This window comes from Aptenodytes forsteri, unplaced genomic scaffold, assembly GCF_000699145.1.
Source record: "Aptenodytes forsteri isolate BGI_AS27 unplaced genomic scaffold, ASM69914v1 Scaffold325, whole genome shotgun sequence".
In the NCBI taxonomy this organism is placed as follows: Eukaryota; Metazoa; Chordata; class Aves; order Sphenisciformes; family Spheniscidae; genus Aptenodytes; species Aptenodytes forsteri.
In genome coordinates this window covers 367,444-391,624 of record NW_008795575.1, presented here as the reverse complement: position 1 = coordinate 391,624, position 24,181 = coordinate 367,444, and the positions used below count along the sequence as shown (strand labels likewise).

General features: G+C 44.9%; 1 protein-coding gene across 1 annotated transcript in view; it reads right to left on the bottom strand.

Moving 5' to 3' along the window:
* The window catches only part of CACNA1B (calcium voltage-gated channel subunit alpha1 B), a 313,074-nt gene that overhangs the window by 151,579 nt on the left and 137,314 nt on the right, over positions 1–24,181 (bottom strand). The window contains 2 exon segments of the mRNA XM_009282246.1: positions 4,790–4,905; positions 19,981–20,084. Of these exon segments, the coding sequence (XP_009280521.1) occupies positions 4,790–4,905; positions 19,981–20,084 (220 nt within the window).

Below are 24,181 nucleotides of genomic sequence, written 5' to 3'. Positions count from 1 at the left end.
GTGTGTTTGCATAGAGGCATTTAAGTTGGGCCCCCGATGAAGCTGTCTTACTGGCTGGAGTTCCTTTGTGCTGCTCTTCAGGCGCTCTCCTGCTGACCTGTGTTCCTTCTCCAGGCTCTGGGCATCTATTGCTGGCCCTGGCATCAAACTGGTAGTCTTTTAATCTTCTTCAAGATTAAATTTAAGATTACAGGTCTGTTTCTAACTGATCCATACAGTTCACTTCTAAACGATACAGAGGGTCCATGTTTATGAGCTTGACACAGTAATTACCATATTTACCAATTTTTGGCCTAAATTCTGTGAGATGCAAGAAATGACAGTATTTGATCATTGCTTCTGGCCTGTAACTCGCGCTAGTTTTATAAGACTGAAAATCTTACAGATTTGAAGACACTTACAGATTTATAAGTCATTTAAGGTGGCATGACATTTCTTGACATCCTCAAAAAGACTCTACTGAGTTACAATTCTCCTTCTTGCTTAATCTTGGCCTCATGATATGGGAATTTTACATGAAATCACCCGTTATCTCATTTGAAAATATTTAAACCCTCCTGACTACCCTATGTGTTCAATCTTCAACATAAACCTGAGAAATAAGTAAAGCTAGAAACTTCATACCTCACCTCTGTATAGTCCTAAGTGAAGAAAGTAAATTCAAACTCTAAGGAAATTGGTCAGACCGTGGGTTGATTTTTTTCTTCCAAGTCATGCACGTCTAAATTCAACACTGCAGCACGTTATCTGTGTTATAATTTTCTCTTTCGTTCCCCAACCCTTTGTTAAGAAGGCATTTGTTAAGCACTTCATCAATTAAGGCTTCCTGTATTAAGTATAACTCACACAAATATTTGCGCATTAAGGTTGTCACTGTTTAAAACACCTTGATATAGATCCCTCAAGCAGATATGCTGCTGACTATATTAAACAATCCACATTTAAAACAGACTGAGCTATGTTTGCTTCAGTTTCAACCATAGCTGCGCTTCTGGTGATTTATCAATAGTGAGCTGGCACCAAAATCTTTCAGCTGTGCCAAGGTACCTCACTGGAAACTTCACAAGCACTTTTTATTATTATTTTCTTCCTTTTTATATTCTTACTTTAAAACTGGAAAAAATTTAAAAGTACCAACAGAAAAAAAGGAAAATGTAGAAGTCAGTTACTCAAGAGCCAGGCTATTAAAGAAGTTTCATTCTTACAACACAAACGTAAGACAAGTCATTAGACCAGGTCTGGAACACACTCGAGTCAGACAGCACTTAAGAGGTAGAAAACAAAGACCCATTGTTTTCTTCTGGAGGACTAAATGGTCTACAATTTCAGTATAAGAAAGGGTTGATAGTAGACGACCCCAAAATTTTATCTGAACTACCTTTTTAATGCAATATGTACAGCAAGAGATAATGTAACGTCATTCAGATTACTAATAGAGAAGGCTGTGAGAAACATTAAAGACACTCAAGAGCAGTCAATAAACGATGAGCACAACATTAAATTAAAATCATTGTTGACAAATGGGAGGTAGCGTACAGATGAAGGAGTGATTTTAGTCACTCAAATACTTTCCTTGGTCCTAAACCAGTTACAGCCCTTGAGGTAAAAAGTTGAGCACTACTGAGAACTAGGAAACCTCCTTTCCAGCTCCAGCAACTACTCAGAATATGTAAAACATTGCAGAGCAAAACCAGTCAGATTAAGTATTAAGATGCCACTTTATGAATCACTGGAATGCAGCTTTCCACCATTCCTACCTTGCATCAAAAATAAATGAGAAAGAATGAACAAAAAAAATGCTCAGGGAGGACACTATAAATACCAGAAGCCTGGAGAGCCTTCCATGGGAAGAGAGGGGATTGAGCAGATTGGTTCTGCATGCTTTAAAGCAGAAAAAAATAAGATGAAAGAAGGTAGAGAGAGAGATCAGAGAAAGAAAAGTAATAAAAAGAAATACGAAGTGCACTCCTGAGCTCTTCCTCTCACTGCAGAAAGGCAACACTTAAAATCGAGGACAGGACATACCGTTTGGTGGGTTGGTTTGTTTTTTAAAATCAAACCAACTGTGAACATGTGGAACTCCTTGCTACAAGATTCAATGAGGTCAAGGACACTAGAAGGATTTAAAAACAATTAAATATTTGCATGAATAATAACAAAACCCTCCAGAGTTACATGAGAGCAGAATACCAAGAGCTTTTGATCTTTCTTTTATGCAACAGCTTATTACATCTCACTGCCTGGGGCTGGTGCAAGAGATTTCTGTACAGGCTGGACTGTCTTTGACCGTCCTCCCTGGCTGTTTTCCCCCACCCACCCACACAGTTTGCTTTGGCCATTGTCCCACACACGGTCCTGGACAAGGAATACTGATTGTCTAGTTCAGAAATTCATGATAATTTCATAGCTGAAATCCTGGCCTCTAAAACAGAAATGGGAAATCCCCATCGACGGCACGGTCCCAAATTTCAGCGCCTGAATTCTAAACACTCGGTTCTCTGTTTTGGTTAGCCGTCATGCTACCTTTTGTGTTCAAAGATTTACTAACACTGCTAAGTTGATTTTAATTATTGTTATTATTCAGCGGTACTAGGAAGCTTTTTTTATATTCCTATTATATTTTCAACAATGCTTTTACAGAATATTTTTATTATTCCCTGATGCAGCTATTTTGCATATACTTTCCTGTTCCAGAAAACCTTCTGGATCTTGTGTTGTTAGACAAAATAAAAAGATGGGCATTTTACAGCAGTTTCACTCTATACTGATGTGGCATTTATTCAGCACTGGCAACACAGAAATAGAATAACCAGCCATTCCCACAGGGATGCAAAGTCGGAGCAGAGATTGGCTGTATATTTTATAACTTCTCCACCTCAACTTTCAGACAAGTTCAGCTAATGACCTCTGCATAGCTTTTCCTGGCAGAACCGTCACCAAAATGAAATGAAGCAACCCACATCCCTGCAAGGGAATTCTCACCTTTATTTTACTGATGGGGAGACCAGGATTTAGAGACCGAGAAATCCCGAGAGCCTGAAAAGCAAGATGGCACTAGAGCCAAGGGAGAACCACGGTGCACTCTGCTCCAGCCACTGGATAAAGCATTAATTAATTTGAATTTGAGGTAGCACAAAAGCTGTAAACAAATGGGAAGACAAATTCTAAATGGAAAGGAAAGTGAATGATTCTTTTTTTGAATCCTACAGAACCACAGAATGAAGCGTGGTTACCCAATTGAGGACAGTTGCTGTTGAACAGTCGCAGTGAATAAAAGTCCATCAATACAACTGGCACTCGGTCGTCACTCTGTATGGCGCTATGGGAAATAATGGGTTCAGGCCACCATATAAACTGCTGCTACTTCTTCCTATTTTACACTGCAATGCTCCAGTCTTTTTCCTCTCTGGCCAGGTTGTCAAAACTTATGCCCAGACCACTGGCCTCTGGGGAGGTACCGCAGCCACCCCCCAGTGCTCCCAGGGGACCCGCGGCAGGGCAGAGCCCCGCACCCCTGGGCACACAGGCTGGCAGAGCGCTTCAGAGGAGAGAGCAGAAGCAAAGCAGCAGGAGCCACGTGAAAATGCTCTTCCAAATACTGGCACCCGGGTTGTGCACATAAAACAGAAGCCGCAAATGCAGAAAAGGAGCCACCTATACACAGAACAGCACCAGGACGCTCTGGCCGCAGCGTGTATGCAGCTTATGCATGTGCAATGTTGCAATGAATCGTTGCGACCATACAATTACTTGCTTGCGCAAGCACATTTTAGCACATCAGTATGGATTTCAAACCAAGGAATGATGACAGGGCTTTTAGTATGGCGCCAGCCCACAGTTTAGGAGCACCGCAGAGTGCCAGTTCTGCCACCGGTCTATTGGCTGACGTCAGGCGAGTCACTATATAACGTTGGACCTCAGTTTCCCCATTTGTAAAGGGCAAGGATGAAGTTGACCTGCCTAGAAAGGCACCTGAAAAACTATTCGAGAAGCCACCACTTCTTTTTCTCCCCATCACTGTTTTAAAAGGCATTTTCACTTTACTCAGATGTTTCAGCTTCTCAGAAAAGCAAGCAAGGAAGCAAATTAGCCCCAGAAGTTTTCTTGATGCTATGTGAATGAATTGCACTGTGGTTATGTCAATATATATATCAGCTACCCTGTAACACAGAAAGGTTATTGGTAAGCTTTACTGTCCGATAAAAAGGAAAAGAAAACATGGTGTTTTTTGTTAAATTAATGTGTTTGGGTCCTTGGTAAAGTTGCTCATGACTTGCAATAAAGTGCAACGTTCAGTTATAATAGTTATAAAGCAATGTTAATATGTGCTGGGGTGAGTTTCACAAAAGTGATCTTTGTAGCTCATGACACTCCAGTGTATTTTACCATCATAGCAAGAGAGGCTTGTAAAACAGCTGTGGTGGAAAGTAAATAAAATATAAATGACTCATATAAGGGAACAGCTTCCCCACTGTGGAGACTTTGGGCACTGTATCACTTTTTATATTATACTGTATTAAGACAATTGCTTTGATCTCAACAATAAAGAAAGTTGGCGTAGCTCCTTTATTTTTGCTTAACCAAACTGAGATCTTTTGCAATAACTTTAGTGTGACTGCTCAGAAACAAGACAAAAATAACAAGTGCTGGCTGGGCCCTCTCTAGTCTTGGGTTACCTCGATGGCCAGCAACACCGAGGACTACTTCTGGGGCCCTTGTCCTGTGTCAGCACCAGACTCTACTTGCCATAAAACATATTGAACCAAGATCAGGAGATCCCTTGCCTTACCTGCTTTGAAGATCCACTCCAAGTATCCATTTAGTTCCCGTTCAATTTGCTGCTGCCTACGGAGTTTCAGGAAAGCTCGACGATTTTCTACCCTCTCTCGTTCTTTGGCAAATTCACTACGGAGAGAGAAGAATGAGAAAGCACGTCACAAGTGGTCAGGGAAAATATGCAGCCCTTCTTCCATCTTTCAGATCGTATTTAGGAAGCCAGTGAAGTTGATGACAGCAGTAGTGAGTAGAAACCACAGCACGCTACATGTTGTCGTCCAACAAAATACTACTTTGATTGTAGCTCAGCTGTTTCTCTGCCTCTCTCATCCCGAAATAGGACTGCAAACTGCCATGTGCACCCACTTCTTTTGCTCTGGGGCCACACTATATCCATTACAACAAGATCTGATGCACAACCACATACACCTGTCCAGTCATGCAATACAAATTATTATCCCCAGCACTAAAAACTGTCCTCCATCCCTCCACACCACTCACCCCACAGCAGAACTTCCTCTATAAGCACAATATTATGTCACAGAGGCACCAGCAGTCTCTCTGTCTTGGAAGAGATCTACTCTTCCCTGTTAGCCTTTCTCTGAGTTGTCCCAGGCTTAAGCCGACTTCGACAAACACAAGTCAAATGAGAGCTACAAGCGAGGATGTATTTATTGATAGGACGAGAGGAAATGGCCTCAAGTTGCACCAGGGGAGGTTTAGATTGGACATGAGGAAAAATGTCTTTACTGAAAGAGTGGTTAAACATTGGAACAGGCTGCCCAGGGAAGTGGTGGAGTCCCCATCCCTGGGGGTATTTAAAAGACGTGTAGATGAGGCGCTGAGGGACATGGTTTAGTGGGCATGGTGGTGTTGGGTCAACAGTTGGACTCGATGATCTTAGAGGTCTTTTCCAACCTTAATGATTCTATGATTCTATGATGCGTACTCTGGGGTTAAGGTGAAATAGCCCACGTGCTCTGAGTTGAGGGTAATAATGATCCTGCTATTTGCTAAAATCACATGGAAAGCAAGTAACTTGACATTAAATCATTAGCACAGGACTGTACAGGGAGGTCAGAAAGTAAGATTCATCCAACCATTGCGAAAATCTTGTCCAAGTACATCCTACTGCCTAGTTTGAAAGGATGCTGAGACAATAGTGCAGCCACCACCCCCAAGACACCCACTCTGGGTCTTTCCCCAAGCTAATTTGTATCACCTCTGGGAAGTTTCTGATGCCCCACCTGGAGATATAAGTGCCCATCTAGCATTTATGGAGCTCTAAACCAGGCTCTGCAACCCCTCGCTTTGAGCACATGCTAGAGTGACTCCCATAATAGCCTAATCTATATGGTTAAATCAGGCTTTTGTTCCTCGTGTATACCAGCAGCTCGCTCACTCGACGTTTTGAAATCTTAACTTTCCTGTGTCCTTTAAATCTTCAGTTAACTGTTAATTGTTGCAAACCTTTAGTTAACCACTGTTCTTGACTAAAATCCCACCTAATCACCCGTTCATTACCCACACAAGTGCTTCAGAAGCCAGAAAGGAGGAGGAGATGGGAGGAAGGAGGAAGAATGGGGAAAAAGGAGCTGCAAGTGTCAGAGGCAGGTTTATATTCACAGTCCACACTTTACCCTTCAAAGCTAACACTGTTGCCTTGTTTGGCAGGACTGTCTGACCCATGGAGAAGGGACTGCAAGGAGAACTTGGCTCAGCACTGTGACACACACCAGTACCAGCCACTGATGTGAGAGCTGCCTTCAGCTGAGACATTATCTTGATTTTGGCAGCACATCCCCGTCTCCTGACTCCCCTCTCCTGTCCCCCACCTGACAGCACAGCCCATGACCCCATCCTTGAAATGGAGGAAGCAGAAACATCGCTCTGAACCGACAGCTCGTCCTTGGTATTCAGCACGTGTCTGCTGGGTTGTTCGGGATCCTGCACGTGTCATCTGGATCGCCGATTTTCTCCCTCTTCCTTTTAATGTTCTCATTTCTGGTTCAGTGCCTGCTGGTCAGGGCCATGGGCCTCCTCTCAGTTTTGATTTCTCTCTGGAGGGGGAGGAATGAGATCAGACGGCACAAGGTGACAACATGCATTTATAAACTGCCAAACGTGGAGGGGCTACGCTTCCTGCGTTACAGTCTCGTGTCACCACAAATTTCCCAGAGCTGGGCTGTGCCGGATGGGAGCAGGAGGCAACACCCAGTGGGGAGTTTCATAGAGGACCGCAGCGGGCAGGAAGGACAGCAGATGAGCCGTGGCACTGCTCCCTCGCTCCTCAGGAGCAGGCAAGGGAGAGCTTTCCTTGCAAAGCCTTTCATCCTCTGCCAGCTCCTATCTGGCCTAAGGAAAGTAAAAGCTACCTAGGACTTGTCCCTTTAATCTCAACTTTAAACACACAAGAAAATGAAGGAGAAACTGTGCTAAATTGCAAACCTTCAGTAGTTTCAGTACAGCCATGCAGGCTTTTTGCAAGACACCAGTGAGGAACATTGCTGAGGTTAAAGCCACCTGTGCCCTCCTGTTCCCTTGAGCCGGCATGTTTGGCGCTGCTGTAGAAGGTGGGAAGGTAACTTCCAGGAGAAGACAGTACCTTGGGCCTCTGCTCATTGTCTGTCTTCTGAGTGCTACAGAGCTGTAAGCAAAATCATCCAGGTTGAAGGCTAGAGGGTTTCGATGTATGGTCTTCCTGGTGAAGGAATGCATCACTTGCTCTTTCTCCTATCTCCAGGAGATAGGAGAGGTTTGATGGAGCTGGAACTTGTCAGAAGACTGTGCTTTTCTTTATGAAATGTATTAATAAAAGCATGCATGTGTGTCTCTTCCACTATGCTCATCACCAATCAGGAACTGAAATGTTCTCCATTTGCAGCAAACTGGAAAACTCCCAGAAATTCTGTTCGAGAGCTTTTCAACAACATTTCAGAATATGTTCAAAGAAAAAGGGAAAAATTTCTATCAAAATGCCATATTTAATCTAAAAATATTTCAGCCGAAGTTTTCCTGCCAGTTCTAAATGAAAACACAGAAAGTCCCTTTGGAAGGTTTGGTGGCGGTGTATATAAGTTTCCTCTTTTATTCAGCATAGTTGCTATTTATGCCACTGACTTGCAAAAATCTCCCAAATCACCAGAAAGGAAACCTGAGCAGGAAATATGCTGCCTCTTGCCCAGCTTTACCTCCAGGACTTTCTTCATAGCTGGCCCTCCCCAGTTTGGCCAATTCTGGAACGAGGAATATGGAGAGATGTTCACCCATTCTCATCCTTGGCTTTTGTCGACCACCATGTGCCGCAAAAGCCCCCCAAAATATTCATCTTTCAGCACTGTCCGAGGAGGCATTAGCAGGAGGAAAGCTGAAAGGTCGGTACTCCTACACGCAGCACAGCAACACAAGCCGCTGCTTTGGAGGAAGCCGAGCTCTGCCTGAGTAGATGACTACAATGCATTTTAGTTACAACATGACAGTTGTGAATAACTGATTTTATAGAGACAGCAGGAACAAACAGAATTCAAAGGAAGGGCATTCATCATGGAAACCATATGCCATACCAGTCAAGCTCAAAGTGTCACATTTTTCTTCTCAAGAGTGGTTGGTGCTTAAAGTCACCAGGAAAATAGATGATTGTTGCTTATCATTTTGGTGGGTGGAAGAGTAAAATAAATCTCAGTGTAAATATGCACTGGAATAGCCACTTCAGGGAAATTCAAGAGCCCCCCCAGCCACAAAAGAGACAAGGTCCAACTCATGAGTTACCACCAGGGACAGTAAAAGATTATAAACCAATGAAATTTTTACAAGTACTTTATCCATGCTGGACTAAATTAAAAATACTGTCACAGCAACCAAAAAGAGAGAAAAAAAAAACCAGAACCAAACCACAACCTTCATCCCCTGAGTCTCTGATTAACTTCCCTATATGACAGCAGAGAGCTGAGATGGAGCATCATGTAATGCGCCTCCTGGTCTTGGGTTTCATGGCACACTCCCAGGGCCAGCAACAGCAAGCCTGCTGCAAGACTGATCACACCATTAAACCTCTGCAATTCAGGTTTTCCGCTTAGAAAGCAGACAGAAATGCTTTCCCCTCGCAGGGAAAAGGCAGAGAGAGATGATATAGCATCACTGTCATTGCTACCACTAATAGCGCTCACGATAACAACACAGGTAATTAGCTCCTCATTCAGAACAATACCACTGAGCTACACGTGATCTCATGAAATCTCAGACCTTAAAATGGGAGAACAGCCTTGTCTACTGAATCTAAAGCACTGTTCAGAGTGAGCAGAAAGAAGCACAGAACTCAGAAGGACTCCACCAAGGACTCCCAGAAAGCAGCTGTAAAGGACTTTTAGAATTTTAAGTCTAAAACAACAAAAAAACCCAATCAGTTTTAGGATTGACTTAATCTCCAGCCCAAGTACATCAAAGGAATGAGCAAAGTTGAGCCTGGATGGCACGTGACATCTAGGGACAGAGTCCTGACTGGAGAAATGTAGCCCTCAAGAATGGAGAGGAGCCAGATAATTCAAGTGGGTGAGCTGCTGGTGAAGGAACCAGCCAGGACTGCAGACATTTGACTGAGTTACTCACAAGCCAAAATGAATTCTCCAGGTGGAGAAACAAAATTGGCCAAGACAGGAGGCTTAATTTGTAAGCTTTGTTGCTTGAATGTGGAGCAGTGCCCAAGAACAGACTTGATACTTGTCAGCAGCTTGTTAAGCAGCCCACGTCACTCAGGAGCAGTGAGGGACAGGCAGGTAGAAGATGGAAAACAGGAACCCTCTGGCTGCCTGACATGCAAGTCAGAGGAGCATCACTGTGGGAAATGTGCCAGAAGAGCGGCAGTGGCACAAAATCATGCGTGTTGAGCTACTCGGGGGCTGCCTGGTTGAGGAGAGGTGAAGTGTTAAAGATTCCTCTTGGTTTCAGTCCATCCTTTTACAATCAGCAAGGAAGGAACCTCAAAAGAAATGTTGTGCCAATTATCCACCCAACTTTCAGTAAGCCTTCAGCAAGAGCAACGCTGAGGTAGGAATTTCCATAAGAGGCTGTAGAGACCGCAGATATAAGAACATGCACTTGCAGGACCCCAGACATATGAACATGCTGGATGATAAAAGAGGTAAAATTAATGTAATACTATCTATATTTTTCAGTAAAACCAAGTCTCTTGTGCTCTTGGCAGGCTGCAACCACAGCTCGGGGGCTGTACATCACTTAAGAGAGCCTCCGGAGTGCCTTAGGGTAACTTCCCAGCACAGGGACCGCACACACCTCCAAGCCTCCCGGCATCCTGAGAGCATCCACATGCAAGCAGAAACACTTAATTACATTTTAAAGGTGGAAGTCCATTTCTTACCATTTCTTTTGGTTAATCAACTGTGAGAAGGAAATAGGGAAAGAGCCTTCAGTTAAGTTTTCCTTTCCCTCTCAGGTCTCTGTTTCTGATGCTGGGGTTTGCCTCCTCATCCTAAGCCAACCAAATCCTGACTGCTTGGGTGAAGCCAGTTACAATAACGTGGTAGGCAGATTCATGCTGAGCCAACCCTCCTTCTGCTCCTGCCATTCTGTAGGTCCTGCAATACTTGTGTGATTGAGTTTGCTACCTCATACACACAGTCCTGCAAAACCCTTGCGGCTTGCTTCTCTAGGGTCTGATCCGGTTAATACTCCTAACATTTAATTCACTAACCACATCAGCATCCACGTGTTTATAGAAAAGCAGATTCTTGCTCCAGGGAAAGAATTTGTTCCGCAGGTTCATATCTCTGTCTTTTGTCCTCCTGGAGAGGAGTAAATCCTTTATAAGGGGAAGCCTGTGCTGGATGCAATAAAAAAGCCCGACACCTTTATGACTGTAACTGTTTATACAACTAAGGACACAAAGCCTTGGCTGTGCTAAACATTTATTTTACCTTCTGCAAACCTGTTCTCTGAGAGACAGAGGCAGTGAGGGAGTCCTAGCAGAAAGAAAGAGAGAGAGCCCATGGAGAGTAAGCAGGAGCAAGATGGACAGCGGGGAGTGGAAAGAGAGAAAAGCAGATGCTCGGTGTCCTGGGTGCAGACGCAGGAAGAGCCTGGGGACCTGCTGAGCATCCTTATCCCTCCTGTGGGTGCTGTGGTGACTTAGGGCAGTGCAGAGGGAGGCAGGCAGGACACCAGATAGGAAGGGGGGTATCTGAAGTACAACAGCAAAGTTCAGGATCTGAGCAGAGGCAGCAGACACCATCTTCCCTCGATTCCTGAAGCATTTTCCTTCAGCAGGGTGCACTGTCACTAGGGAACCGTCATCAACAGCAGCACCAGTAACTCTTTGAACTCTCTTAGAGATTAAAGGACCCACCTCAGCCCACAACACGGCTCCAAGAGCCTGAAAGGGGCTGCCAGGGAGGCAGCAGCAGGAGAGCAGCAATCCTGCAGGGATGACGCCCTGCAGGCCAGCCACCTCAAAGGCACAGACCTTTGGTGTTTCTCACAAAAGCTCCTCTAGGAGAGGAGAGAAGGCAGCCACAGCAGGGGCTGAATTATTCACAGCAGCACACAGGGGTGAGGGGAAGGGATGGGGGAGAGGAGATAGAGCATCATTCCCTTCAGTGCACTAACCTGGGTGGTGAGTTAGAAATATAGGTGGAGGGTAGAATCAAATTTGGCTTAGGAAAGAAAAATATGAAATAAATCCAGGAGTAAATAGACAGTAAATAGTGCAATTTCCAGCTGCCTGGACATGAGGTGTCATGACCCATAGCTGGGAAGATGCAAACCCAAGAGGACAAGGCTCAGCTGTGTCCATAGCCAGCACCTTGCACCCAGAAGGGCTGCAAACAAAATGAGAGGAGATCAGCAAGGACATCAGTTTCTTTACCATAGCATCAGATATCTTCACCACAGCATCAGATATCTTCACCATAGCATCAGATATCTTTACCACAGTAAGCCCCAGGAAGAATTCAGGATGAGCCAAGGTATGGTTATTCTCATTCACAGACAAAACCCTCAAGTGCAGAGAAACCTACAGGCAAAACTAAAAATAATTCGATGCCTCTGACTTACTGATTAGATGAGCCAAGGTATGGTTATTCTCATTCAGAGACAAAACCCTCAAGTGCAGAGAAACCTGCAGGCAAAACTAAAAATAATTTGATGCCTCTGACTTACTGATTTGAAAACATGACTAGAAATGCATGTAGAGTATTGTTAAATCATTGGTTTTAAATATCTCTAAAAATCAGGGCCAGGTCACCACTGAACACAGGCAAAGTGTATTGATTAGAAAACCCATCTGGAACAAGAAGGAAAAGCATGGAAATGCACCTCATTTGGGCAAGAAGAAAATCTGAAGGAGGTGAAAGAAAGCACATCCCGGGGGCACAGAGAGATCACACTGGAAAGTGCTGGAATTGAGATGAAACCAAGCAACTGATTCACCTGGAAAACCATCAGTAAGAATTTCTTTATGCTGGTGACATCTGGTATCTCTAAGATATTATTTTCCTGCCCATAAAGGTGGTTTGCTGAGAAGTCAGTTTTGAACCTTGTTATTAAACAAGGAAAGCCCAGAGGAGGACTGAGATTTCTTAGTGCTGAAGATGACAAAGCTCTGTGGCTCGTCACCCACCCCAGGTTGTCCCATCAGCTGCACGAAATCCCAAAGACACACAGTGTTACATGTTTCTCTCTCACCTGGAGCTATAGCCGGCCAAGATCACACTGGCCATGGTCTGAGGGGGCATGTCCATCTCTCCCAGACTGAGCCCAAACATACAGATCCAGCTGGCTGAGCTGCTTAACCCATTCTAATATCCACTGCTTAGGAGTAAGGACTGGCTCAATCAATCCTGCACAGCTAGAGCTGTTTCTGCTTCTTCCTCATTGCTCTAAAGAGGGGGAAAAAATAGCTCTCCTCAACTAGCTGATAAAGGATGAAAGTATCACTTGAGAGATTGATCTCTCAGCACCGAGCCAGGCTTCACAGTCACTTTTATCACCGAACATAGCAGGAAGATGCTTCAAATGCAAGCCAGATATGGGATACATCTTGTATTTCTAGAAAGAGAAGAGGAACAGCACAGAGGTGAAGCCTTCAATGCATCTTCCTTCCTTTTGTCTTTACATTCAGCTTGTGCCGATTTCACTTTGATTCCACCTAATCCGATTTGAAATGCTGCAAGTGCCACAGCTGGGCAAACCTGGCTCGAAGGAGGAACAACAAAGAGAGAAAAAATAATTAAAAAGCACCATTTATCTCATAGCATCAGCCTACTGCAATTGCTGGATGAACCTCTGGCTCTGTTCATCAAGTCTCCACCCCAGAGTCAAAGCAGAGGCCCCAGGAAATTCAAATTTAGGTCTCTTATGTATCATTCCTATATTACAGGCTTTAATTTCCATTGTGGCTTAACAGAAGGGCAAATAAAGGTAGTCCAGCTCTCCTATACTAACCAAAAACACGAAAGGATCAAAGGATTCACAGCTGATAGGACATTTAGCTTGGTGAGACGAAGCTCACGTGGAAAGTCATTGCTCCCTGACCCCTTCTGCAAGAAACACACATGCTTCTCCCACCTTTCTTGTTTGCAATGATGGCTTTGTTAAAAAGGTTGATGAGCAAGGAACAACAGGAAAGAAATTTTTTTTTTTTTTTGCCCTGTCTTTCCCCTCTTTTTTAAGCACAGTCTGAGGAAAGACTAAAAGAAAATGAGAAAGCAAGCAGAATCTCATATCTTTTCATGATGCAGCTTTTCTGCTGCAAATAATTAACGCCAGCCAAAGTCAGATCGCAGCAGGTAACAATGAACTTGGAACAAATTTGCAGGGAACAAATTTGCAGGGAAAATGAATGATTGTCTCTGTAATGAGGGAGAAGGAGGACAGAAGAACTCTTTGCCATTATGACAAATTAATCAGCCTGATTCTTCTCCAGCCTCTGCACGTCTTGCAGGCTGAAGTTTTATGATCTCAATCTGGCAAAAATCCTCAGGATGGGAAAACACGTCATGAAACTCAGCAGAGCAAGTCACAGAGACAGCTGGTTCAGCGAGGTCTGGATGGGGCTGCGCTTCCTCCCAGGGAGCTGCTCTAACAGAACAAAAGCCTCAGTGACCCAGGTACAACGGTCAGAAACAGAAACAGATATCCCCTAGGGATACTGAAGCACACGGCAGGGAGAGTGTTTAATGGGACTCTGCCCACAGAGCATCACCCCACACTGCAGACTGCTCAAAACAGGGTGCAGCGGTGAAGAATTAAAGCGCCGTTTACCCTGACCCTTGTTCACCTGCAAGGTGCCAGCACGGCCTATAGCTGTATCCCTTGCCAGGCTCCTACTGTCACAAAGATGCTGCATCCATTCAAAATGTCTCCCTGCAGTTCTTACACCAGGTGGTCTCATATAAGAAGAGGCAGGTGTTGCACATCTCAGGACAGAGCAGGTCTGGACCATGTTATGGTAATACTTAAGCAGGGAAGATGCAAATTGGCCACTGCAGTGCCTCTCCACACTTGGTTATTGCGGCCAGATGAGTAAACCTCAGGAAAGATCATTACTCTTTACTGGCTGGTCTGGAAATACCTCAGGCTCCACCATAAATATTTGAGGAGATGACAAGCAGCATTTTTCACACTCAAGAGACACAGACTCTCAGTATTCAAATGCATCATTCACAGTGCACTGCCCTCTCTGGCCAACACTCCTGCTGTCTCGCCACCCTCACCACTCCCCACCGCTGCATGAAACAGTGCCAAAAAGCACTTAGCCTTGAAATAAGTTAAATCATCTTCCTCACAGCATCCCATGATAACGTTTATCCTCTTTGCATTGTGTAATCCAAAGCATCAAGACAGTCACAAATGTATTGTACAGAATCATCCAGCTCATTACCAGGTAAAATTAATACTCAACCCAAGACCCAAGCAGTAGAAAACTCCATAATCCCACCAGCCCACGGAAGAAAGCTGCTAGCTGGGCTGAGAGAGGGCTGAGGACTGGGAGGGGAACAGCAGCAGGATGAGAAAAACAGCATTGGAAATCACTGCTAAGGGATGGAACACCAAGAAGCTAAGGTGTATATGGAGATGGGTTCCCATCTCTTGGTGGCAACAGCTGCCAAAGCAGGATGGCAGAGGGCTGCAGCCTGCTAGCAAGAAAACAGTACAAAGGCAGAAAAAGAGCGAGCACTGGTCAGGACTTCTCAATTCAATGGGGGGTATTTTTTCCCTCCTCACTGTAAACTGCAGAACCATGTGCTGAGTTCAATAAAAAATTTATCAGGATCATTGTAGGGCATTTTCTGGTCAGAACTGAAGCCAAAACCCATGACATCCCAAGCAGCAAACAACCCTGTGTTTAGGGAAAACTGAAAGGCATCTGGGGTCAACCCTTCTTGGCATAACTTGGAGCCAGAACATTCCCATGGTGCCACTAGAGGCAGCCAAGCTCTTTTTCTATGGAAAGGTTGTATTCCCTGTGATGGATGCCTTTATTGCTACCTAAGTCACAAAGAGTTTACAAATAATCTAGTAATTAAGAATAACCACCCACCCCAGTCAACGCAAAAAGGTGTTTCAAGATAAATGTATTATGGATACAAATTCCTAAACATTTTCACTACTGTTGCTGTTCCACTCTGCACTAGAAACGTTACAAAATGCTACCCCAGTTTCTGGGAACCAAGGTGCCCCAGCTTTCTGGAACAAGGTTAGCATGGTTAGAATGGCTTCTCATGGTTAAAACAGAGAAATAAAGTCAAGGGCACCTCTCTGGTATGAACAAAACCTGGTTCGTCCTTTTGGTGGATGGATGGTTCAGCAGAACTTCAAAAGGGCACCTCTCTGAAAACCTGAAAACCTGGTTCGTCCTTTTGGTGGATGGATGGTTCAGCAACCAGGTGTCTAATCTCTTTTTTTTTTTTTTACATTTCTCTTTTCCCTTTTTTTTTATTTGTACTGGGGGGGGTATGAGGCTTGGGCCCAGGTGTCTAATCTCTTTTTTTTTTTTTACATTTCTCTTTTCCCTTTTTTTGTATCTGTGACTGGGGAGGTATGAGGCTTGGGCAGTCACCCCAACATGCTTCCCAGCACATGGATGGGCAGAAAACACCCTGCATCTGCCCATCTTGATCAAGCGGGCAGACCTCTACAGTTCATGTGAAGAAGCAAATGAGCCTACTGAACGTCTTAATGCTGTCAAAGGGGAGAGAAATCTCTCCTCCTGCTTCTGCTCTCCTGGCCCTATACAGTCCTGATCTTCTCTTGAATCAGCTATGGTACTCAATAAAAGCTCCTCCAGAAGAAAATAACCTCTGTTTTTCTGCTCTATTGGTTTCTGCAGGGCTGTTGAGTTTTACCAGCTCACAGAGGGATCAAGCACCAGAGAGGGAAAACAGAAAGCAGGGGGAATACATGGTGAGGAGTAGAGAGGAAAATCCCCAACAAGGGACGCAAACCCGCATTACCACTACTCCACAGCAAACAGGATGCCGTGTTCCTGCTGGAGAGCCCCGTATCTTCTGTAAACAAGCAAAGGCAGTTCCTGGATTTTAGGAGCTGTTTCAATTGCAGTTCACTTGTGTACCTATGACCGCTGCAGTACGCCAGGAAAACTCTAAATCCTACCATATTCACAGCTAGAGAACAGCACGGCCTGTCTTTGCTTATGATGTGCAACCTGGCAAGGGGGAGCTGCTACCAGCTTCCCCAGTCAGAGACCCACCTTTAGCGCTGTGGTGAGCAGGTATGGCACAGCATCCGCTGCAACGTGCCTCTTTCGTAAAGACATAGGAGAGCCCAACATCCCTATTGCACCATCAGATGTTTGCAGTAACTCCACATCCCATGTCCTAGGATCATTGGGGAAATCTGGATATTCAGTGGCACAAGCAGAGCTGAGCTCTGCAGGCAGTCTGGCCCCCAGTGCTTGCATCAGGGAGGGGAAAGGAACAGAAGGCAGAGCGTGCCATTTGGGGAGGGTATTTAAATATTAACCGATTACAAGAGCACTAGCAGTGCTTTGATCAGCACACATGAGGAGGACACACTGTACAGCAGGCAGAGTCTCATTTAATCTGAATTACAGAGTCAACATGCTTTTAATTACATCTTTAGCCGGCTACTCGGAAGTTTTTGTTATATCAACTGTGGCCCAAGATTGTGGGTTATTTTTATACCAAGTTTTTACCAACACTTACAGATTTCCACATCTCCCTGTCACTTCTCTGCCTTTGCTTTTATTATAATTCCAGAAGAATCAGCAGAGGGGAAAGGTTGTTTGCTCTTTATTTTAAAAAAGGTATCATCTCTTCCATAGCATTTGCAATGCAAATGCTTCCACATTTTGCTAGCAGATGAGACTCGGGATCCTAACCGCCTCAACCTGTCTACACTGCTCAAACAGATAAACCCAGGAGCTAAGCCCACTCATATTAGGTATCTGCCCAGTGTTGACATGGGTTCAAAAATAACTACAGAAAGAAAATTCCATTAAGAGTTATGGCAAAACTCTGTATAATGTAGTGTCAGTAGGAAGCTCAATAACTTGTCATTTCAGATTATTTATATTGCCATAATCTGTGATAGCGTCTGCATACCTACTTCAAAAATTTGTAGCTTCCTTATTGCCCGCTGAGGAACACAAATATGTGAGAGGAAATAGCTCAAAATTAACAGCAACAAAAACTACCCAGGTAAAAGCTTTTTCTGTGGCTTTCCAAGGTACAGACAGCGGCATGCTGAAGCTTAACCCCCTAATGCTGATGATGTATATGGCAAAGTATTGGAAAATAAAATACAACCTGATCAGCATGGTTTCTGTGAAAGAGGACAGTAATGAAGATCACACACAAGCCTAGGAAACCAGTGACCTAACCTCAGCTTTGCACAATTGTTTCCTGGGGGCATTACATCCCTTCTTTCCACCCCACTGTTCCCTCTCTGTAATGTGTGAAGAAGGAGAGCAGAGCACTGCATCACCCTCAGTATACATCATGGCTCATGAAAATAAGAAGCAGGTGAACAATTGCTAAGTTAACCCTGTTCATGGGCTATTTGTAGAACCACTAACCCTAAATCAATTTTGGTTTATTGAAACAGGAATGTGGGATGCTGCTAAGGGTCTCCGTTGCAGGAGCCGCTAGCTGACACTGTCACTGGGACAGTGACAGACATGGATGGCATAATGTCCTTGAGTGAAACTGTACCCTATGGAAGTCAACATGCATTTGGCCGTGACCCTTTCTCCATGCAGAAACCCATGCAAAGAATAACCTCCAGCAGAAATTTCTTTTTTTTCTACAGTGCTGTCTGGGGCTTTTGGCTAGAGAATATAATGACAACAGTCTCTGCCTTCAGAGGGTCTTTCCATCTTTCTGGTGCCTTCTCATCACCAGTCCATTCAGATATACCCAGTTTCCTTCATTGCTCAATAGCTGCAAGCCCACCAGCAGCCTGCTGAGCAGTGTGGTCAACACCTGTGCTATGATGTTTATTCTCTTCAGCCTCTCCCCAGGAATTATTCCAGCCAAGGACGTCAAACCACTATGCAAAATAGAATTTAAAAGCTTCCTTCTGTGAAGAAGACATTATCATCCTTACCACTAACAAAGGGAAACCTGATGCACAGGGCTGCATTTTTAAATAGAAGACACACATTTATATAATATTCATATTTTGCCCCAAGCAACAAGAGGTTTTCAGGAGAGCCAGACAGAGGCCTCCATCTTTTGGTCACCAAACACGTTTGAATCCAGCACAAAGGAACAAAAGGAGCACAAAAGGAACAGGAGCCTGCAAGCTCCTGAGTTTTGTTTTAAATGGCAAGTATCATTTCAGCCAGCGTGGGGTCACACTGTGGAACGAGGAAGATGAACTACCTAATGAACCACACTCAGCCCTGGCTCTGGTGCTCGCTTTAAATCATACATCAGACAAGTATGGTCACGAAGCTCTCCTTTACAAAGCCTCTGATACCACAGGATGTCTGATGAATGGCTTTGATCGGTTATTGATCATGACCATTATTCCTGGACTGAAGGAACAGCAAGGTGCACGACATAGCCTTCCTCATGACCCTCCCTTGTAGCAGCACATCTCCCAGTCCTCAAACAAAACTGCACTGCTGCCTCCCTGTTCCTGCCCCCAGCATGTGCTTTGAGGCAAGGATCCTTAACAAAATAATAAAATTGAGCATGAATCTGTTCTTCGGAAAACATTTTTCTTTCTCTAGTAACTTAAAGAGAAAGAGCAAAGGTGCAGCACTGAAGGGCTTTTACCACTCAGCAGCATTAACTCTTCTCTCTTCCTGTGCTGCCAAGAGCCAGAAATAAATCTAGATCTTTATAGATCTATATAATCTAGATCACCTGGATGGGCTAAGAAGAAACTGTGTGCAAAATGAGGTGCCAAAGTCTAAGTGCTTGCAAACGATTAAGATGAGTCAGGTTGTTAATTCCAGTTCAAATGTCCACAGATGCTGGGGACGTTCCAGCTAGGCTTCAAACTTGGCAGCTTGATCTCTACAATGGCCCAAACCCAAAACTCATATGCAACAAACACCAAATCCTTGGCTGACCCCTGGGGTTTGAACATCAAGAGACCAGCGTGACCCCAAAATCCAGACATTGGCTTAAACAGCTAGAGATCAAAACAAAACAAAAGAAAAAAAAAAAGAAAACAAAACCCAAAAACACCACCCCCCAAAAAAAACCCCAAACAACAAAACAAAAGAAAACCCTGAGATCTTTTAATTGCCTTTTGTTTGAGTTTCCCCTTTCTCCATGCTGCACAGTTACACCAAATGCATTATGAACACTTTGATGTCCAGCTCCAGCACTGAAGTATTTATACTGGCATCAGTGAGTTCCTGATGGGTTTTCAAGACGACGCAAGAGTAAATGTTGGCTGCACAGGCCCAAGTCAGTATAATTACAGGGAGCTCACTTAACTCTTGGGTCTGGATTCAGAATCATCTCAATTAATGATTTTTCACCAGCCTATCCCCCATCCTATGGCTCTATAGTCTTATAGAAATACCCCACTGCAAGGAAAGGACACGGTAGGAAATGTGTGAAGAGGGACAACGTACAGTGTGATGTATCACCCCATCTTCTCTTTTTCAGCTACGTCCTCCCACAGTGCTAAAACCAACACATCTTCCCTTTCCATATCCAGGTGGAGACAAACAAGTCATTAGTGTCTTACCCTGATAAGACGCCCAGCACCAGGTTGAGCATGAAGAAAGAGCCAATGATGATGAGAGGGATGAAGTAAAGCCAGTTCCAGGTATTTCCTGCAGCATCATTTGTCTGGAAACAAAGAAAAAGGGAGAGAGAAAAACAAATATTAATTTGCCTCAGAAACAAAATACCATACAGAAACTGCAGGGCAGAGGGCAGGGGAGGCTGCCCTCAGATTTCCACAGGGCTGTCCACCACTGATGTACTGGTTGTTTCTGTTACGTTCACCAGTTGAAATGCCAGCAAAAGAACTGATGAACCAAGCTGATTGTCCCACCGTCCACACCATGATTTGTTGTCAGCTCCAGTGAGAAGATTCATCTAATTCCACAGCTCCAGGCTGACCCTGCCACAGGGCCAAAACACGCTTTTCAGTGACCTACCTCTGTGCAGGCTTTCCACACCAGCCTCCTCCCTCCCCACCTCAGCTCCGACTTCCCATGTGCTGAGCATCAGTGTCGTATTTACATCTGAATTGAGACACACAACATCGGGAGGGTACCACAGCCTTCCGTTAATCTGTGCTGCAATTAAGGCAGAGCATGGCACCATGCCCAGAATCTGTGCACACACACAGAGCAGGAGAAGACAAGAAGTCTGCAAGAAAACGAGGCATCTTCAGAGTGATTGCAACTCCACATCTGCTTACTCAGCACTTTGGGCTTCTGTCATCAAAACCCGTCTGAGGCTCCCTGAGTAAGCAGCAGTCTAGATTAAGGGGAGGGAAGGGTGGTTTAGTTTATGACAAAGTTTCTGCATTCATCAACCACAAGGGAGCTCTTTAAGGAACTGCTGAAAAGTAAAATGCCACATGGCCATTTACTGAAGCCAAGTGCTGAGAAAAATGCAGATTCTTCTCTTGTGAGTGAAGAATGCAGCAATTTGAGAATCTGATGTCTGGTGTAAGGGAGGGAAAAAGGGAAGCAAAAAAGAAAAGAAAAGACCTAAAGACGTTCTCCTCCTCCTCCCTCCTCCTGCAGAGGGTAAAGAATAACAGGAACACAGAGCTCACCTACCTGCCCAGCCGCAGAGGCTGGTAGAGACCACAGAGAAGCGCTCTCAAACACCAACTTGCAAAAAATGCATTAATTCTAACTGATATTGGTGCCTTTTACATATTATCTGTGGGGTTTTTTGGTCACTATTCCCAACCATATTTGCAAGTGTAATTTTGCTTGCAGAAGGATTCACAGGAAGAAGTGCTTTAAATGTGCTTTATTTCAGCCATGCATGCACTTGATGCCACCTCGAAATGTCTCTGCATAAGTAGTCACCCAATAAACAGGCAAAACCAACGTGTGATGTGGGTGACCAGTGTCATAGCATTTCTTACAGGTAATAACATATATAGCACTGATGCAAGTAAATACCTTCTGAGACATTTTTAACATGTTGCATATCTGCACAAATTCTTCCTCAAAGAACATGCTCTGGATCAAACACATGACAAGCATTTCTCCAAATAGCAAACATCTTCAGAAATATCTATGTCAGTTGATCAGTGACTCACCCAAGAGAAACAGAGACTAACTAACCTCGCCACAAACCACCCCTGCTAAAGGCAAAACCAGCGCGTGACAGACAAATGAATCTGAAAAGAAAACAGGCTGGGAAAATGAGAGCAGAAAGACAGGGAAAACTCTGTGCAGCCCAATCTCTCATTATGTTTTTTTAATGCCTTTTGCAATACCTGTCATCCCAACCCAGTAGCACCACTTCTTCATTCACTGCTTTGTCTTTCCATCCCTCTCTCTCTGCTTTTAGCTATTTCTTTTCCCTATTCTCCTGCACCGCGTCTCTACAAATGGGTTTGAAGGAAACGAGGACACTCGTCCTCAGTGCTTCTTCCCCAATGCACGGGGAAAGTGCCTGGTACAGCCCCAGCCTGCTCTCCTGGGATTACCAGAGCAAAACCCACGTTTTTATATTTAGAGGCTGTTCTTCAGTTCTCCTTTTGTCGACCAAGGTGGCAGCCCTCATGTCTCCGGTTGGAGCAAGCACACCCCATTCAGCAAGGCTGGGGACTGCCGTCAGCCAGACGAGAGGGGCTGGAGCGCCAACCCACAAGGAAGAGCTGGAGGAAGGGAACAGATGGGAGAAGGGAAACCACATAAACATGCAAAAAGAGTGCAGCAGGTTCATTGCTGCCAAATGATCGTTTATCATTTATTTATTCATTTGAAGCCCAAACTTGGCGACAGATCCACAATTCCATGCCACGATCAAAGCCCTTAAAAATGAAATGTGCTGAAATACAACTAATTAACCAGCCTCCTCTGAGCATTTGCTAGACTACCTTATGCTCAGGGCAGGGACTCGCTCTGTTTGCTCTGCCTCGCGCACAGGAATCCAGGACAAACTAGAGGGCAAAACACCAGGCAAAAGGGTCAACAGAAAACCTCTCCCGAGAAAGCAGAGCCTTCACAGATGTGCAGCATCTTTCCCAGTGCTCCCAAGTGTGCTTGAACCCAATCACAGTTTATGGCACCGGCTCTGCCATGGTGGGATGCTTTAATGAATCAAACCTGTTTGCTGCCAGGAAAACCAAACTCCTCTCCTCCAGGGAAAGCCCCCAGAGTCCCGCAGGCACCTCTGGCTGCGCTGGGCAGAGGAGGCAGCCCTCCACCCACAGAGCCACCGGGGCTTGGGCTTTAGCCCAGCTCCAGGCTTGCTCATTAAGCAGGATGAGCCACGAGATCAAATCAATTTTTGTCTTCCAGTTAAAACATTTCACTGGTGTAATGCCTGGCTGACTGTCAGTGCTACTTGATCCTAACCACCGGCCTAACCCGACAGGGAAGGAGGAGAAACGAAATACTTGTCACGATGTGCCAGAATTACATCCAAATACAGTAAGGGCTTACGGGAGGGCTCCCTCACTGCTCAGGAGCTGAGGAACCCACCGGTTAGTAACAACCACAGGGCTCTTCACAAGCACCCCCTGAACAGTGCCCACATCAAGCTGAAGCCTTGCTCCAGGAGTGCCCCGGGCACCGGCATCGAGCAGCTCATGTCCCTTAAACTTGACAGCATAAGACTCCCACAGGCAAGGTGCTGCACAGCGGGAAATTGAGGCACAGGAAGTCTAAGGGACACTTTTGGGGTCACAGTGGAGACCCAGAGATCTGTACCTCAGGCATCTAAAGCCCATATGAACTGGCCAGTCCCTGGAGTGCTCTTCCCAACAAGCCCAGCTGCCACAGCTCCCTCTGCCTAACCTCTGCTCAGCTCCAACCTGGCACTTGTATCAAGATGCACCCACCATGCCTATTCACAGCTGCTGCCTCCTTTTCCTTTCTTCCTTTCATCTTTTCTTTTTTTTTTTTTTTTTTTTTTTTTTTTTTTTTTTTTTTTTTTTGCTAAAAGTCTAATCTAAATCCCCATCAGCATCCTTCTAGCCTCTTCTGTGTGACTCTGCTTCATTATACACCCTGGAGCCTGATGCCACTGCTCAGCAGGAGCACCCAGGTCACAGCTGGATGCCAAAGGACAACCTTTATATGTTGACTCTCTGCACAGTTGGCTTTAAGCACCTAGGGGCTCTCTCCTCCCTTTCATGCAGCACCGAGCACATTGCCAGCATCCCCCAGCAGTGACAGCACGGCCACCTCTCTACAGAGATAGGTGGGTGAATACTGTCATCTATAACAAATGCAGAAGCTAAAAGGCTTCTGTCATGCAGGGAGATTAATGCCCTGAGCTCCCAATACAGCCAAAGAGAACTGAGTGTACTCCAGCAAAGCACAAGATACTTCCCACAACCAAGCCTTTTGTGACTTGTCCAACACCAGAGAAAGGCCACTTTTGTCTCTCAGACGGAGAGCTGTTAGGCCACTGCTTCATTATGTTAACAAGATGGCAGCTGCATCTAATTATTAATTCATTTAAAGATATGTTTTGAAACAATTGACTTGAAAGCAGCCTACTGCTGCTTGCAATGTGCTGCAGAGACCAGAAATGCTTTTATATTACCTTTCATCTTCCTTTCTGCGGCCCTGGCCATAGCCCATATTCCCAGGGCGTGCGGGGAGGCAGAGCCCTTGTGCCTGGCTGCCCTGAGGTGAGTTTCTCGTGTTGCTGGAGCTTCTTGCTGCTGCAAGACCAGAAGCAGCTCTGCTCCAGCCAGCCCCATCCCATCACCATGAAATGGGCAACACAAAAGTGGC